Raw genomic sequence first — 18,122 nt, forward strand, 5'->3', positions numbered from 1 at the left:
TCATTATTGTTATTAATCATCAAACAAACCAATCAAACCAAAATCGAAATCGACCTTGATAAGAATCTACCCATAGCAATTCACGAAGTAATTCCCGTTTCCTTGTGTTCGACCCCTATTGCTACATTAATTTGTGTTTAGGGAATTTTATCTTTGCATAGGTACGCGATAAGCCTATCAAAATTTGGCGCCGTTGCCGGGGAAACGGTTTTATTGCTTATTGAATTGTTGATTTTTATCTTGTTTTATTTTGTCTTGAGGAACACTTGTTCCTTGAAACCGTTACTTATCATTTTCCTAGAAATTGTTGTCTTATGCCCAGGTCCTCTCGTAGTGGAGAATTGCTTTCACCGGATTCCGAGCCCGAGAAAACATTTAGGAGAAGACGACGATTTTGGAAGGAAATTAAAGAAGCCACTTCACCCATCCAAGTTGAAAGTGCTAGAAAGTCTTACTTAGACGATCTAGAGGTTCTTGAAGAAGAGGAGGTTTCAAGTTCATCATCTCCACCACCATCACCATCTACTACCAAAAAGATGGTGAAGCTTTCCGATCACTCAAAGCCCACCGCGGCCATGCTTCCGGCCGGAATCACAACCACTCAAATCACCGCGCCGGACTTCGAGATCAAACCGGCTTTCATTAGCCTTGTGGAGAGAAAGCAATTTGGAGGAAGTCCTTTGGAGGATCCCAATTTGCATGTGCAAAACTTTTGTGACTATTGCTCCATGATTCGGCAAACGGGTGTCACCCAAGCCCAAATAAGGGAAATACTTTTCCCTTTTTCTTTGAAGGACAAGGCCAAGCTTTGGATCAATAGCCTTGACCGCACCACCTTGGGAATCACCAATTGGGAGACTTTGGCTCTAGCCTTCTATCAAAAGTTTTTTCCACCGGAGAAAACTCAAACTTTGAGGAGCCAAATCACCGGATTCCGTCAACAAGCTCTTGAGAGCTTATATGAGGCTTGGGAGAGGTACAAAGAGCTTCAAAGGCAATGCCCACACCATGGGCTAGATGAATGGTTTCTTGCAATAACATTCTACAATGGATGTTGTGCCGAGTCCCGAAGGATTCTTGATTCCGCCAACAATGGGCGGTTTGATCAAATTGACACCGATCTTGCTCATTCCACGATCGAATCTATGGCGATCCATGATGCCCAATATGTCAATTCCCGAGTTGTGCCATCCAAAGGTAAAGAAGAATCCTCTAACAATTCTGTTTTGCTAGCTCAAATTGCTTTGCTCCAACAACAAATAGCGGAAAGGGATGCTAGAGATTCCATTCAACAAGTCAATGCCATGTCTTCAACAAGCCAAATCATTGTGTGTGACGGTTGCGGAGGTGCGGGTCATTATGCCGCTCATTGCCGAGCCCCTATGGAAGAGGTAAATGCTTTTCAAGCTTTAAGACAAAGTTTATATCCACCGGGTACATTTTCCAACACTTATAACCCGGATACAAAATTCCATCCGAACTTGTCTTAAAATAGCAACAATGTGCTTAACCCTCAACCCCCACCACAACAAAATGCCTATGTTCCTCAACAACAAAAGTATATCCCTCCACCGGGTTATCAAAATCAACAAAGGCCCCCACAAAACAATTACCAACAAAATCCACCATAAAATGGCCAACAAAACAATCAAGGAGGTGGTAAGCTCGAGGGCATGATAGTTCAAATGCAAAGGGAATTGTTGGCTCAAATTCAAAAGAATGATCAAGCTCATAGTGCCGCGGTCAAGATGTTGGAACAACAAGTGGCTCAACTAGCCGCTTCTAGCTCTCAAAGGAAGAATAATCAACTACCTCCCCAAGGTGAGCAACCACATGAAACCGTTAATTCTATTTCCTTGAGAAGTGGTTCAAGCTATGATGGGCCATCCATGACTTTGGATGAAGAGGTGGTTGCCAAAAAAGCTAAGCTTAGGGGAAATGACAAAAAGAGGGCTAGTGAAGAGCCTATTGTTAAAGATCGTGTGCCATTTCCTCATCGATTGTTGATGCTAAAGAGGAAGAGCAAGCTTGATGCCAAAGATGTTGGGTCTTCTATACCCAAAGAAAGTGATGAGGTATTTCTTGAAGAAATCTCTCCTAATGCTAAGGAGAGTGATGCCGTTTCAAAGAAAGTGGATGCTCCTAAGGAGAATGAGAATGAGAATGAGAAAGATGTGGAGGATGCTCCTCCCAAAGAAATTGTTCAAATACCATTTCCCCATCGTCTAGCAAAGCACAAGGAGGAAGGTAAGTTTGCTAAATTTTTGGAGGTTTATAAAAATTTGCAAGTTACCATCCCGTTTATGGAATTGATTACCCAAGTACCTTCTTATGCAAAGTTTATGAAGGAAATCCTCTCAAAGAAGCGATCCTTCAATGAGGTTGAGACCATTGCTTTTACCGAAGAGTGTAGTGCACTCTTACAAAACAAGTCTCCCCCGAAACTTAAGGACCCCGGTAGCTATTCTATTCCTTGCACTATAGGCAAATATACCATTGATAAGGCCCTTTGTGACCTAGGTGCTAGTGTAAGTGTCATGCCCTATTCCCTTTGTGAAAAACTTAACATGGGTGCTTTAAAATGCACAAGTATTACATTGCAAATGGCGGACCGTTCTTTAAAGCAACCTCTAGGTGTCTTAGAAGATGTTCCCGTCAAAGTTGGTAAGTTTTTCATACCCGTAGACTTCCTCATACTTGACATGGCCGAGGATTCACAAACCCCAATTATATTGGGTAGGCCATTTTTGCGCACCGCGGGTGCGTTGATTGATGTGAAAAATGGGAGGTTGACATTGGAAGTGGGTGATGACCGGGTTTCCTTTAGCAAAAACAACACCATTAGAAGCCCAATGTTACAAGAGTCTTGTTATTTACTTAGCACTGTGGACTCTTCTTATGCCTCTACCATGCTTGGATCCTCACTAACGGATCCGTTGAAGGACGATATGGGTGTTGTTTTCTTTGTAGGTGATGATGTTAAGGACACTATTGCTAAAAGTGGAAAAAGGAAGAAAGGGAAATTTTATTTGAAGAATTTCAAATGGTTGAGAAATGCAAAGATAGCTATGAAATGGAGCTTGGTTGGTGGCAAGCTCAATGACAAAACTTGAATCAAATAGCTTCTTACGTCGTGCGGGACGTTAAACCAGCGCTTCTTGGGAGGCAACCCAAGCTTTTTATTTTGTTTTTATTAATTTTCTGCAATTTATTGTTTTTCGTAGATTAGTAATAAAATACTCGACTTGATAATGTTTCTTTTTGTGATTTTTAGGTGAAAATGAAGGAAGAAGAATTGGAAGAGAATATGGCACGCAACCCCATGCAAGAACCCCGTTCGGGGACGTGGTTTTCGAGAAACAAGAAGGGAATTAAATCAATGCGGAAAAAAGGCAAAACCTGAAGAGGAGGTCAACCCCGATCGGGGTTGGGTGGCCCCGATCGGGGTCGTGGTTTTCTACCTGTTTGCGTGTTTCTTTATACGGGTAAAAAGAAGAAAAAAAAAGGAAAAATTTTCGACCTTTGTGCAAAAACCCGATGGTATCTCCCTTCCCTCCTTCTCTCATATTTGCTCATTCTCTTCACCTCAATCACAAGGAAACATCTTCGTCACCCGAGTTCATGCTAGCTTGGGGGAGATTAGCAAGTCGAGTAAGTCTTTAATTGCTTTGCATTTTAGTTTAGATCTTGCATCCCATTAAACATAACCTCTAGTCCTTCCTGTTTTGTGCCTTGAGCCATTTTTATGGTTTGATTGGGTGTTTTGAATTGTTGGCACATTGAGGACAATGTGATGTTTAGCTTGGGGGGAGATATTGCATTTGCATATAGCATAGTTTGCATGTAGTGTAGAAAATTTGAAAATGTTTGAGAGAAATTTTTGCTTTGTGCTTGCTTGTAGCCTACTTTGCTCTTTGCTTATCCTAATAATGGCTTGTTGCTAATGATTTATTCTTTAATGTTGGGATATTAGCTACATGGGGATGTCTTGACATAGTAGGTAGGAGATGGAGAATGAACCGAATAGGCTTGATCTTGACTTGTGGCAAGCTACAAAATGGTAAGGTAGAACCTCTTTTGACCGATGCATCCATATCCGGTCTCTCTTAGGTAAGTGTAGGTCTCCTTATGATGTGTGTTACATCAAAACGCACAAGTATGGTTCTCATGTCATCTCTTGGTAAGCATGCATTCATTTGTTATAGCATTTTGGAGCCATTCACATGAATATAATTGCCTTATTGACCCCTTCACAAACAATTTTCCATAGCTACATTATAACTTGCCTACCTTGTTGAGCTAGTAGCTTGTTTGGTCTTGTTTGGGTGCTCAATTGGGATTTGTTTCAAAGTGTGAATTTCATGTGAGCTTGGTCTTAATGCTCTAAGAAAATAAAGGAAAGAAAAGGGAAAATGAAAAAGAAAGATGAAAGAAAAGAAATGATGAATTGAGAAAGATGAAAAAAAAGAAAGAGGTTGAAAAAAGAAATGAAAAAAAAAAAGCATGAAAGTGAAATGAAAGAAAAGAAGTTTGCATTGAAATGGAAAAAAAGAGAAGAATAAAAAGAAGTGAGAAATTCTCAAGTATTATTCATACATTATGGAGAGTTTTCTTATGATTTGAATTGCAAAATTGGGTTGGAATTGGGATTGAGCACCTTTTTGGTAGTTGCTAGCTTGACTTAGCTCCACATTACCATAATTCATTTGTTCCCCCTTCTTACCCATGTTTATTTGCCTTCTTCCTACCCATTTGGCTTCTTTATCATGCTTGCATTTGATTGTTTTGGCTTACTAGTTTTGATTGATTACCATATTAGATTGCGGGCACATTATTATAAGTCGAGGATAGTTGAGTGTTTACTCACAAAAATTGTCCTTTCACATATAAATGAGTTTGAGTGTCCCGTGAGAGTCCATAAGTCAAAAGATCATGCAAGAGCTTAAAGGTTCATTCAAAGTTTCCTATGCTACGCCGTCGTGTAAATCTCAACCATGCTTTGCTTTGTTCCTTGCCCATGTTGATTCGGGTTTTTAAATCATTATGCTTAGCTTGTTTGGATATTGCAATTGATGGAATTTGGTTTCTTGCTTGAGGACAAGCAAGGGTTTAGCTTGGGGGAGTTTGATAAGTGCATATTTTATATACTTTCATCCCCTATATTAGCTCCATTTTAATTGTTATTTAGCACTTATCATAGTGTCATAAGCTAATATTTGTTGTTCTAGTGTATTTGCTTGTCTTAACATGTTTTTGTAGGAATCTAAGCATTTAGAGGCTTTTTCCTATCATTTTACACACTAAGTTCACTAAGCTAAACAAGACCAAGTGTTGGACTAAGCATGGAGCATTGGATTGGGTTTTGCATGGAGAAATTGATGGATTGAAGTGAGAATTGCAAATGTTGCCAACAATCAAAGTCAAGGCCCAATGATCAAGTCCAAGTCAAGATGAAAAAGCTTAGGATTCCAACATGCATGGGATACTTTTTGGAGGCTCTAAAGATGATAGAGAAGGCATTTACCCGGGTGCATTAAGGGTCATTAATCACGCACTTAGGATTCCTCAAGCAATTAAGTGAGGAATTAAGCGAAAATACCCGGAAACACACGACCCCGATCGGGGCCACCTAACCCCGATCGGGGCCGCATGCATCTAGCCCATTTACGTTTCTTTTCCTCTCCTATAAATAGGAGAGGTGTTCCGGGGTTTTGGGATATCTCTTATTCACGTCTCATTTTAGTTCTTCATAGCCTTAAGCAATATAATCTCTCAATAGTTTTCATATTAGTTTACAAATTAGTTAATCTTGTAGTTCTTAAACATTTGGTTCTAAGTTATTTCAAGCTTTTGGTTATACATTGTTCTTCCATACAAGTTCTCTATTATTAAGGTATTTCTATTTCTAGTTTGCAATTTTACATTTTCTATTTTAGTTACCACATAGTTTATAATCAAGTATTCCATTTTACATTAGCATTATTCCTTTTACATGTTATATTATCAAATCCATATAAATCATACAACCATGTTTAGCACTTCTTATAGTTTAGTTTGCAATTTACATTTTAGTATGAGTAGCTAATTCTCTTAGTCTAAGGGCTAGGGGAGCCATGCAATAATCAAGTATATAACATGATAAAATAGATTAATAATAATATTGTTCATCTTGCTTCTATCACATGCTTGTGCCACAATGTTTAATCTTTGTTTAGGGCCCTATTCATTCGATTAAGTTTGTTTATTCGTTCTATAAGTCGAGAGGCACGGAATTGAATTAGACTAAGCATGTATAGTGGGACGACCTAGTCATGGACGAGAGTTTCTCTAGGACCCGGTCTATGGTTGATACTAATATCGTAAGATGGGTATCTTTAAGCCTAAGCAATTGACAATGTTATTAGTACCAAGTTTATCATGATTATATGTTTACCTTTGCATGCGTGACCCGAACCCCTTAGACTCTCTTTTATTATATAATTTACTTCATTATTGTTATTAATCATCAAACAAACCAATCAAACCAAAATCGAAATCGACCTTGATAAGAATCTACCCATAGCAATTCACGAAGTAATTCCCGTTTCCTTGTGTTCGACCCCTATTGCTACATTAATTTGTGTTTAGGGAATTTTATCTTTGCATAGGTACGCGATAAGCCTATCAAGCTTCCTAATACGTACCCTCACCCCTTACTCCAGATCTCCGTGAGCACCCGTGTTCATTGGCATCCACGAGAGTCATTCTAGACATAGAATGCTAAGGGTAACGATTGCTTAGTGTTCATGTCACTACTTTGTGTCTTGACATGACACGAGGTACTCGAACGGTTCCAATTTCCCATAAAAATTGGTGGCGACTCCATACAAAATGCAAACGCTTGTTTTCGACCTTCACCAAGCGCCCCCGTGGGCGGCCCGCTGTCCACACTTATCAAATGGGCAGTGGAGCTCTCCGGCTTTGGCATTCAGTACAAGCCGAGGCCTTCGATAAAAGGGCAAGCGCTTGCAGACTTCCTGGCTGAGTGCACGTATCAAGAAGAATCACATCCCGGCGTGTGGGAAGTGAACCGACGGGTCCTCCATGGCGAACAGCTTAGGAGCCGTCATCCTTATCATCAGCCCTAAAGGAAACGAGTTTGAGTACGCCTTGAAGTTTACCTTCTCGGCCTCAAACAACGAATCCAAATATGAGGCGGTGATAACTGGAGTCGAGTTAGCTAGAGCTGCCGGGGCGGAGCATATTGTGTTGAAAACAGACTCGCTCTTAGTGACTAATCAAATCCGAGGAGAGTATGAGACTCGAGACGATGGTATGGTAAGGTACCTGGAGAGGGTAAAAGCTGACACCTCAAAATTGAAATCTTTCCAAATACAGTGCATCCCCAGGTCTGAGAACAACCGAGCCGACGCTCTCTCGAAACTTACTAATTTAAGCATCAAAAATGTCAGTCGAACCGTGCTGGTGGATATCAGAAATGCTAAAAGCATCACTGAGACCATCGGCATGGTGGGATACATCGAAGCCGAGACGACGTGGATGACTCCGATAATGAAATAAAAGCTGACAAAAGAGTTGCCGGAGGACCGCAGTCTGTCTCAGAAGATAAGAAGGATCGCTGCAAGGTACTTAGTGTTCGAAGGAGAATTGTACAGAAGGTCCGTAATAAGACCACTCTTGAAATGTGTCGGCCCAGCCGACGCAGAGCTTATACTGACAGAGATTCACGAAGGCATATGCGGACATCACATGGGGGCGAGAACGCTAGCCCACAAAGCTCTCTGAGCCGGCTACTTCTGGCCTACCATGCTGAAAGATTCCAGGGCAAAAACCAAGAAGTGCAAGAATTGTCAGATGCATGCTCCGGTAATACATGCACCTTCCCGAGACCTGCAACCGGTACTTAATCCCCTACCATTTGTACAGTGGGGGATGGATTTATTAGGACCATTTCCGACGGCCTCCGGAGGAAGGAAGTACCTGATTGTCGCCGTTGACTACTTCACCAAATGGGTCGAGGCTGTCGCGGTACCTGCCAAGACCACGGCGGCCGTAAGAAAGATGATTTGGGAGAACATCATAACTCGTTTTGGGTTGCCCCAAGTCATTGTATTTGACCACGGCCGAGAGTTTTGGAGCGACACGGTGATGAATTGGTTGGAAGAGGTCGGTATCAAATTTGTATACTCCTCCGTCTGCCACCCTCAGAGCAACGGGCAGGCGGAGGCAGCTAATAAAACAATACTGAACGGGTTGAAGAAGAAGGTTGAAGATCTAAAGGGAAAATGGGCTGATGAACTACCCGGCGTCCTGTGGTCCCTTCGAACCACGGAGAAAGAAGCAACAGGGTACAGTCCATTCCACCCAGTCTATGGGTCTGAGGCCGTCCTGCCAATTGAAGCAGCGGTGCCGACATTCAGAACACAAACCTTTAACCCAGTCGAAAATGAAGAAGGCCTGAGAGCCTCCCTAGACCTGGTCGAAGAAAGCCGAGATACGACACGACTCAACTTGGCAGTATATCAAAACCGAATGAGAAGAGCCTACAACCGTAGGGTCCACAAAAGGGACTTGAGAGTAGGACATCTAGTCCTAAGAAAGTCGGCCGCAACCAACAAAGGAAACATCCATGGTAAGATGACGGCCAACTGGGAGGGACCCTACAAGGTGGTTGAAGAAATGAGGCCGGGGACATACCGGCTGACAGACATGGAGGGTGTGCCTCTAATGAGCCATTGGAACACAGACAACCTTAGGAAATATTTCGTATAGCGGCGGAGGTGTCCGAGACTGTTGTGGGCACCCCAACGCGTGATTATATCTTATGAAGAGTGATCCAAGTTTTCCATCGAAATGCTTGTCCCCTCCGTAGTCGTACCAAAGTAGACGCCACGGCCAAAGTCGGGCAGTCACTACAAATGCAGTTGATACTCGCGAAAGCGACCAATATGCTTAAGAACGTATAATTACAGTTGAGAAACGCAAATCTGACTGCCTCGGCCAATCCGGGAGTGGCAGAGGAAGCGATCAATATGTCTATAGATACGAATGCAGTCGAGCCGTAACCTCGATTGCCTCGGCCAAAGCCGGGAGTGACGGGGAAACGACCGATATGCTAACATGTTTACAACAGCAGTTGGGAAGCGCAAATCTGACCGCCTCGGCCAGACCGAGAGCGGAGGAGGAAGCGACCGACATGCCAACATGTTGCTGAGCAAATTGGGAAACGTGAATCTTGCTACCTCGGCCTGTTCAGGTGCAGCAGAGGGCACGACCAATATGCTAAAAATGTTTAAGTACAGTTGAGATACGCAATCTAATTGCCTCGGCCAAGCCGAAGGTAAAACGAGAAAAGCGCTCAATATGTTTAAAAACGTAAGAAGACAACTGAATGGAGGATGAGATCAAAGCCTCGGCCAAGCCGAAGGCAAATAAACAAACTTCATTGAAAATGTTTACAAGTGAGACAAAATAAAGTCGACGGCCGTCCCCATAGGGATAGCCTAAGCTCAACCTACCAAAGTTTAACAAAAAAAGAAGGAACAACAAAAATTACAACATTTCAGACATGAAGCGCCAAAAGGATGGCAGGGAGGAAAGGCTCAAAAATTGGCCCCCGAACAGCTGAGGCTGTCCGAAGGGCCAGGTGAATCTGGTGACGACCGCCCGTCTCCCTATGCTTGTTGCCGCTCGCCACCGGCAGCAGCAGCATCACCGTCGGTGGACGGCCCAGAGGACGACTTGGCAGCGTCACGTGCCTTTGCCTTCTCAGCCTCCTCTCTAGCCTCCTTCACCTTAGCATCATGGGCCGCCTTGGCCGCAGCTTCCTGAGCAGCCTTCGCCGCCTTCGCCTCGGCCGCGGCCTTGGCCTCCTCCGCAGTCGCCTTCTCATCCAGAAGTCTGTCAAAATCTTGCCACGGAAAAGTGCCTTCAGGAAGGAGCTCCTTAATCGCATCCCTTGTAGCATCTTCAGCTTGGTCCCGGTACCGGGCACACATTCCAGGGATGATGACGGTTTTCAGCAGCTCGATATCCTTCTCCCTCTGAGCAAGGATAGCCTTTGTGCCCTTATGTTCCTTCGCCTCGGCCAAATGCAGGGTCTTTCATCTTTCCCTCTGCTCAACCATGGCCTTATAACCGCCTTCAAGTTTGTTTCTCTCCTCCCGCAACTTAGCGGCATCAGCCAACGCGGACTCAACCTTAGCTCTCTCGGCCAGGACCACCTTCTCAGCATCCTCCTTAAGCTTTCGCTCAGCGAGGAAGTCCTGCTTCGCCTTCTCGGCCTTCTCCCTAGAAGCGGCAAGCTCAAGTCTAAGCCATTGGAGCGAATGGGCAGTTTGAGCCACGAGCTTTTCTTGCTCGATAAGATGAGTGCCGGCAACTTTAGCCCACTTCACCAGCCTTTTTGCCAACCTAATGCCGTACGCCCTGAGCTGAACGAAGGAAGCCTTCTCGGACGAGGTGTCGGCGGTGACATTTTTGTCGCCCATCTGCACAGGCTGCTTCTCCAATTGACGTTCGGTGAGAACAACAGTTGGCGACGGTTGATCTAGAAAAAACCCAGACAAAGCGTCCATGTCAACATTCATCGACATATCAGAAAGCCTGTCATCAGGAATGCATAAGGAACCTGCTAAATCCGAGCCATGGGTTAGATCCGTACCAGTCCTAGCCTTCTTGGATTGAGGGTCGGCTAACCCCTTTTCTTTCCCTGCCTCGGTAACAGCAGCAGCAGGCGTTGCTTCTTTCCTCTTATGTGAAGGAGGACCCTCCAGAACGGTGACGTCCTCGTCAACATTGACGACCTCCTTATCTTTTTGGACAATGGGGATTGGAGATCGAGTTGGAGTTGACGTCGTAGCCGCCGAAGACGTTGCTTTTGGTCTCCGGTGCGGCACGTTACCGCCAATCTCTGCTTGAGTCGCCCCCACATCCATTGCTTTCAACGCCTGCTCCATGAGTTCGTGCGGGGCCTGCTTGCGATCACGCGGCGCGGCCTTAGGGTGCAGTTCAACAACTCTCCTGTCCTGGTCAAGTCCCAACTTGCTTAGGATGGAGACAGAGAGATCCCGGCCAAATCGATCTGCAAGAAACAAAGCAAGAGTTAAGCAAAAGAAGTAAACCGAGGCTCAAATATCGAAGCATAAAAGTAAAAGGGGGCCTCATACCGACCCCACTCACCCTGGCTGAGGACCGGTATGAGGCCGACGTGACAAAGCGGCTCGTCTTGAAGGACGATCTGCGTCGGAGGCATCCATCCCTTCGGCGTGCCATCCTTCTCAGCCTCGAACATGCTCATTGCCCGCACTTCGTCGTCATTAAGATAAACCTTCTTGGCGTCCATCTTAATCTTATTACGGGAGACATATCTTTCATGCTCCCCCTGACTCTCACAGCGCAAATTGACGCGGCGCTGAAAGGACCGGGGTAGTGGATAGTCCTCCGGAACCTCGACATATACCCACCGCCCATTCCAGTCTTTGCAGGATGTCAGCTTGGAGACGGTCACGTAACCCGGCTCGGTCTGCACGCTGTACCACCCCATGACGCCTTGGGTAGACAGCCGAAGATGGTGGAGCCGGCGGAAAAGGTTCACCGTTGGGGCCACCCCCTTAAAAAGACAAAACCATACGAAGCCAATAATCGTCCTAATGGCCAACGGGTGCAGTTGTGCCACGGCGACATTCATGGCTTTGATTATGGCCGAGACGCGTTCATTAAGAGGAAAACGGAGCCCATACTCCAGATGTCTAATATACACGCCTATACAACCTTCGGGAGGGCAACAGACTGCCTGATCACCCACAGGGACAATAATTCTATACCCCCTGCCGAAGTTGTAGTGGTCTTCGAAAAGTTCAGGCCCGGAGACAGAAGCGAACTTGTTCGTCCAAACGCGATCAGGTTTAATCGAGCAGGCTTCGCCGTGCCACAAGTAATGCGGCCTCTCTGAATCAGATTGGGTCTCTTCCTCCTCCTCATCATCAAAATCCTCGAGATATTTCCCGTCGATTTCAGGAGAAGGCGACTTGCGACCCCCGAACCCTACCGGGCAGAAAACCAGTGGCTCCTGTTCATCAGGATGCGGCGGTTCGTCCCCCGGGGTTGAGGTACTAGGCGGAGCGTCAGCAGCAGATATGGTGGCAACGAATACTTAACAAATAAAAGTTGGGGAAGAATTTGTTTTTACCTTGAAAGAAAGTGTTACGCCGAGTAACGCTTCGAAAATTAGAGAGATAAAACTCTTCGAAAACTAGAGAGAGGAAATTTTTCTTGAAAATGAAATTTGCACAGCAAAATGAGGGGCACACTGCTCTATTTATAGAGTAAAGCCCATTCAGTGAACCAATCAAGAGCAAAGCCCATGAAACGTCCACCAATCAATACCAGGCCACGTGTCAAGCATGCAGCCCACGAAGGTCAATCGACATACGGTGACAAATCTTCTTCGACACGCTCCTTGGTATCTACTTGCCAACGCCACCGGTGATCAACCAAGCTTGGCAAAGACGGCCGGGGCAATCAAAAGCACACGGCACTCCCAACCTTGGTCTCGGCCAGCGCCATTTCCTTTTCCACATTCGATGTCCATTACACAACAATGTGGAGGGGGGATATGGTACGGCCTGAACAGGACCAAGCCGAGGAAGAAGTTCGACATGCGCAGAATACGCTCAACACGCATCGAAGGTCCATACCACGGCATAGACTACGCTGGGGGAAAATTGATGGGGCATATTCTGCACCCGCTGACCAAGTCAACATATTGACCAAGGTCAAAGCTAAAAGACAACAAGTCAAAAGAAAAACGGCCTAACCGACAAAGCCTGTCGGCCTGTCACTTGGGTCTCGGCTCGGCAACTAGCCTGTCGAGAGGCATATCCGTATACTCACAATCAGTCCCCTCGGCATGGAGTCAACCAGGCATGCCGGCCTGTCATGGGTCCCTCGGCCGAGGGTAAGACAGTCTTTTCACCTGCTACGCCACTTGGCCACTACGTGACAAAAGGTGAAAGTCTATAAATACTCCACATCTCTCATTGAGAAGGAACGGAAAATCTAATATAAAAACTCCCTTATCTCTCTACAATCACAAATTCTTGTTTGTGACGGCACATATCCGTCACTTTTGAGTGACGGATACCATTTTACCTCACAAAGTACCCACTTTTTCTCTCTCTGCAACACTATTCATGTGGTCCCCTTTCTCCACTAACCCATTTTGTTACCATTTTATCTCACAAAATATCCACCACAAATGGTAACCCGTCACAAGGGAGACCAATTGCTCTACAATATACTTTGCCAAGTTAAACATACAACTTATCTCTCTAAGTTTACTGACTTGAGCGTCGGAGTGAGTACGCTCGGCCCCAAGCCGAGCCCTCAGTTTGTTCATCTTTACAGGAAAGAGTGAAAGGAAGAGACGAGCAACGACATCATTCTACAAGCTCGATCAAGTGGTCACAATCCTGCTCCGGAATTACACCCGGAACAACTCATTTTTAGGTGAATGTCTTTGCTGTAAAAATCTATTAGTGAACTTTGTCATTTGGTGTCCATGCACAATGATATATCTCAAAAATTATTATGAGAATCGATATATCATTTAGGCTAAGACCATAAACCCATAAGATATTGTATTTTTCCATGACCAAAAAAGAATCTCAAATTCTTCATTGATTCCAATCTACCGGTAACATTTAGTTTTCAAATTTAATATGTTAGTTTCATCTTTTAAGATTTTATAGTTTTTTTTTTCTATATTTGTGGTTATAGTTTGTGAAGTTCGACCTCCAAAATTAAGTGTTTAATGGATTGGATTGGAGCGAGTATACTTCTTTTCAAGTTATTTGTTTAACAAAATAGAGGAAAATAATTGATTAGGACGAGGAGAGTGTTATGTACTTATAATAATTTTAGTAAATGGTGTTTTTAAAATGATTACTTTTGTTGATACGAAAATACTGTTTTCTAAATAAAAATATCAGGACCAAGGGTATTTTTGAGGTAAAGGTAGATTGAAGTGTGGTTGCAAAGCGATGAAATTTTCCGATTTAGATTATTTGAGCTCGCAATGTACGAGTCTTTGGGCTTAGTTCCAAACTCGCAAAAAATTGTGACGGTTCCAATTTTTCTATAATATACTTACATTTCGTCGAAAAAAAGAGAATAGATGAGGAGTGAGAGAGAGAGACAAGCGGACGTTGCGATAAGGATTAAACGCATTTGATACTCCCTCCTATTCTACATAATTGTCCCGTTGTCCATTTCCGTCTAGTCGGGTAATTGTCCCATTGTCTATTTTTGGTAAGTGTTGTGTGGTCCAAATTCAATTCCATTTCCGTCTATTCACATAACTGTCCCATTGTCAGTTTTGTGTGGTCTAAACTCACTTTCTTAATTCCTGTGCCATTTTCACAATGAGACGGTTATGCAGAATAGGAGGGAGTATTTTGATTGACTGATTATTTAGTACAACCTCATCAATTAATCGGGTTTTGTTGGTCTTATTGTTTATTTTGTGATTGGGCTGGGTACTCTGGATTGGGCCTTTTTGGGTTATTTGTTGGGTTGTCACAAATATCGTATGTCATTTTTTTGGCTCAATCACGTTGTATGTCGACCGTTTCCTATACTTTACCAACTAGTAAAAAAACTTAAAATGAACAGTACCATTTAAAATTTACTAATAACATTTAACCTATTTTACATAGTATATATCTCTACATAATATACACTCAAAATAATATTTTACATTACCACCCGTGCAGTGCACGGGTTCAAAAACTAGTTCAAATATCCTAACACATCTTTTTATATTTTTTTTTACATATTTATGGTTTAAATTTTAAAATTTTAACCTAAAAAGGTGAAATAGGAAGATCATAACGAGATGGAGGAAACATTTTAAGCCAAACCTTAACCATGTTCCCAATCACTACAATGTGTTACTATGAAAATTCCAATCCGACAAGTTTATATACTTCCTCCGTCCTAATCATTTGATTAAAAAACTTCTCATAAAAATAAATAAAATAAATAAATAAATAATTGTGACAAAGGATATACTGGAATAAATATAGACCATAGATTGAATTTCAACCATTAACTTAGATTTTGGTAGAGATAATTTTCTTATGTTTCAAATGTACTTGATTTATCTTAATAAAAAGTCTAAATTGATAAACAGAGATTATATATAATGGCAATATACTCCTTTTTTTCCAACTACTTGTCTGCTTTTTTTAATTCCTTCCGAGATGTATTTAAATTAAAGGCAAACAAATGATTGAGACGGCAGAATATTATCTTAATAAATTAGACAACTAACTATTCATAATGTAGTCAAGCTAAAGTAGAGTGTGATTGGTAAAAATGTACTAAACCTTGGATTGACTTTGACCTAACAAAAAAATGGAGCAAAATTAAGGTCCAAACCCACGAGATTTGGGATATGGCCTATATATTTGGCTAGAATAGACTTTAACATTGAACACCACGTAAAAGTTGCTCCCTTACCAAACCATGCAATCGATAATCATGCATATATAAAGCATGTAAATGAGGCTTCTCATTCTCATTTTCAAATCTCACATTACAATTTACAATTTACAAACAATATTCTTATTAATCATCAAAAATACGTAAAATGAAGCAAGTAGCGGTCGCACTAGCCGTCCTCTTCCTTGCCTTGGCATTTGTCGAGGCAGCGCCGAAGCCACCTAAGGTGTTACCGCCTAAGAAAGTGAGGTGTACCGATCATCATTTCACAACATGTTTTCACAAAGAGTTTAATTGTCCGAGTACTTGTTCTAGCAATTGCACGGTCGATTGTAATAGTTGTCAGCCTATTTGCGGTCCGAAGATAATAAAACCTAAGGAGGTCAAGTGTACTAATAAATTGTTCCCGTCTTGTAACAAGAAAAAAATGTTATGTCCGGCTTCATGCCCTCGCACGTGTGTAGCCGATTGTGGGTCGTGTCAACCGGTTTGTAGCCCTGTTTCCCCTGTTTATACTCCACCACCGCCACCCTCGCCTATATACACACCACCCGTACAGGTACCGCCCTCGACTACAACCCCATCCCCAACCACTTCATCAGGATCTGTGACCGCCACCCCTAATCCGCCAGCTTCAGAAGCGAGTTCAAAGCGCTTTGGACGATGCATGAGCAAGGACTATCCTCATTGTTATCAAAGACGGCTTGCTTGCCCTCCTACATGTCCCGAGACGTGTCATGTTGATTGTGTCACTTGCAGTCCTGTTTGTAGTAAGCTCATCTACTAATAACTTGTTTAACTAATTTCGCTTATACTATATACGGAGTATATATAGTTTATTTGTTCTATTGAATTGTTTACGTTTTCAAAAAAAAGCGAGGAGAATTTTGAAAAACAAAAACAGTTCAATGAAACAAAGAAAGTATATGTTACATGTCTTGAGAAAAGTTTTGATGGAAATTTTAAATTTTATGTTATCTGAGACTTCATACTCAAATTTTTCTATGAAACAAAGAAAGTATATGTTACATGTAGGACTGTAGGAGGGCTTGCTTGCCCTCCTACATGTGCCGAGACATGTCATGTTGATTGTGTCACATGCAGTCCTATTTGTAGTAAGCTCGTCTATCAACTTGGTCATCTAATTTCTCTTATACTCGTAAAGTCGTACTATACTTTCTCTGTTTCATTGAATTGTTTAAGTTTTTCAAAATTCTATTTGTAGTAACCTCGTCTACAAACTTTGTTATCTAATTTCTCTTGTACTATACTTCCCCTGTTTCCTGAATTGTTTACGTTTTTCAAAATTCTTCACATAATTTGAAAAACGTAAACAATTCAGTGGAACAGAGAAAGTAATTTACATTTCCCGAGAAAAATTATATAAAATATCTTTAGACTCTTTAATTACTTACTACAGAGTACTCTGTATAGGTTGTGACAAGCCCGGAACAGTATGTCAAGACCCGAAATTCACCGGAGCAGACGGACTCACATTTTACTTCCATGGCAAGAAAGACCAACACTTCTGCCTTGTCTCCGACACCAACCTCCACATCAACGCCCACTTCATCGGGAATCGCAACGCCGACATTAGACGTGACTTCACTTGGGTCCAATCCCTAGGCATCCTCTTCGACAACCACCAAATTCACGTAGGAGCTAAAAAAACCGCAACATGGAATGACGCTCTAGACCGTCTCTCCCTCTCTTTCGACGACCATCCAATTAACCTCAACGAAACCGAGGGCGCAAGCTGGCGTTCGTCCAAGGACGGCGTGACAATCACGAGGTTAATGGCTACAAATGCGGTAGAGATCACGGTTGAAGGAAACTTCAAACTCACGGCAAATGTGGTACCGATTACTATGAAAGATAACTTGGTTCACAAGTATGGGATTACGAAAAACGATTGTTTTGCTCATCTTGACCTCAACTTTAAGTTTTACTCTTTCAGTGGAGATGTTGATGGAGTTCTAGGGCAAACTTATGGTAAAAATTATGTGAGTCGGGTTAAGATGGGAATCGCAATGCCGGTTCTTGGAGGCGATAAGGAGTTTCGTTCCTCGAGTCTGTTTGCTACGGATTGTCATGTGGCTAAATTTACTGGAAAAGGGAATCAGAGTTCTTCGAGCGGGTTCGATTTCGCGGATATTAATTGTGGTTCTGGGCTTACTGGCCGTGGAGTTGTTTGCAAGAAACGTTAATTGATGGATTGCGGATACATATAATTCCTGGTTCGGCCACGGCTTAATTCAGTTATATGCAATGGAGTAATTATAATTCATGTGTTATTTATATTGTTATGTGATTGTTACTGAATTTGTTATCCTTTGAATTATTGAATTTATTTGCATACTCAAGTTTTAATTGTAATCATATCGTTTTTAAAAGGAAAATGAAAAACCAAAGTTGGCTGGTGTGAGTGGTAAGGGCTCTCATCTCTTAAACAAGTGGTCAGGGGTTCGATTTGATTCCCCAAAAAAAAGGAAAATGAAATGGCGCTGTCAGACGGCCGTCCGACCCAATGGGTACCCGTACCACGCTATCACACTCTTTTCTTTTGAAGATTAAAATCATAATATGAGTTATATAGTAATTATAGTACATAGACACGA

The 18,122-nt window shown here is 42.7% G+C and overlaps 1 protein-coding gene and 1 non-coding gene across 2 annotated transcripts; one reads left to right on the plus strand and one right to left on the minus strand.

The window, feature by feature from the left end:
- Nucleotides 1-908: 908 nt before the first annotated feature.
- LOC141619658 (small nucleolar RNA R71) lies at nt 909-1,015 on the minus strand. The gene has a single exon (XR_012531777.1). It is a non-coding gene; the product is annotated as a small nucleolar RNA R71 (small nucleolar RNA).
- Nucleotides 1,016-15,604: 14,589 nt separating this feature from the next.
- Nucleotides 15,605-17,826, plus strand: LOC141617984 (uncharacterized). Its single transcript, XM_074435128.1, has 2 exons — nt 15,605-16,274; nt 16,939-17,826. The coding sequence occupies exons 1-2, from the start codon at nt 15,653-15,655 to the stop codon at nt 17,709-17,711; spliced, it is 1,395 nt and encodes a 464-aa protein (XP_074291229.1). The 5' UTR covers nt 15,605-15,652; the 3' UTR covers nt 17,712-17,826.
- The last annotated feature ends 296 nt before the right edge of the window (nt 17,827-18,122 follow it).

Source organism: Silene latifolia, chromosome 1 (assembly GCF_048544455.1).
Source record: "Silene latifolia isolate original U9 population chromosome 1, ASM4854445v1, whole genome shotgun sequence".
Taxonomy (NCBI): Eukaryota; Viridiplantae; Streptophyta; class Magnoliopsida; order Caryophyllales; family Caryophyllaceae; genus Silene; species Silene latifolia.

Excerpts from the sequence above, each read along its gene's own strand:
- LOC141617984 (XM_074435128.1), top strand. The coding sequence starts at position 15,653 with ATGAAGCAAGTAGCGGTCGCACTAGCCGTCCTCTTCCTTGCCTTGGCA. Across the intron at positions 16,275-16,938 it reads CACTTGCAGTCCTGTTTGTA|GTTGTGACAAGCCCGGAACA; the intron begins GTAAGCTCATCT and ends TACTCTGTATAG.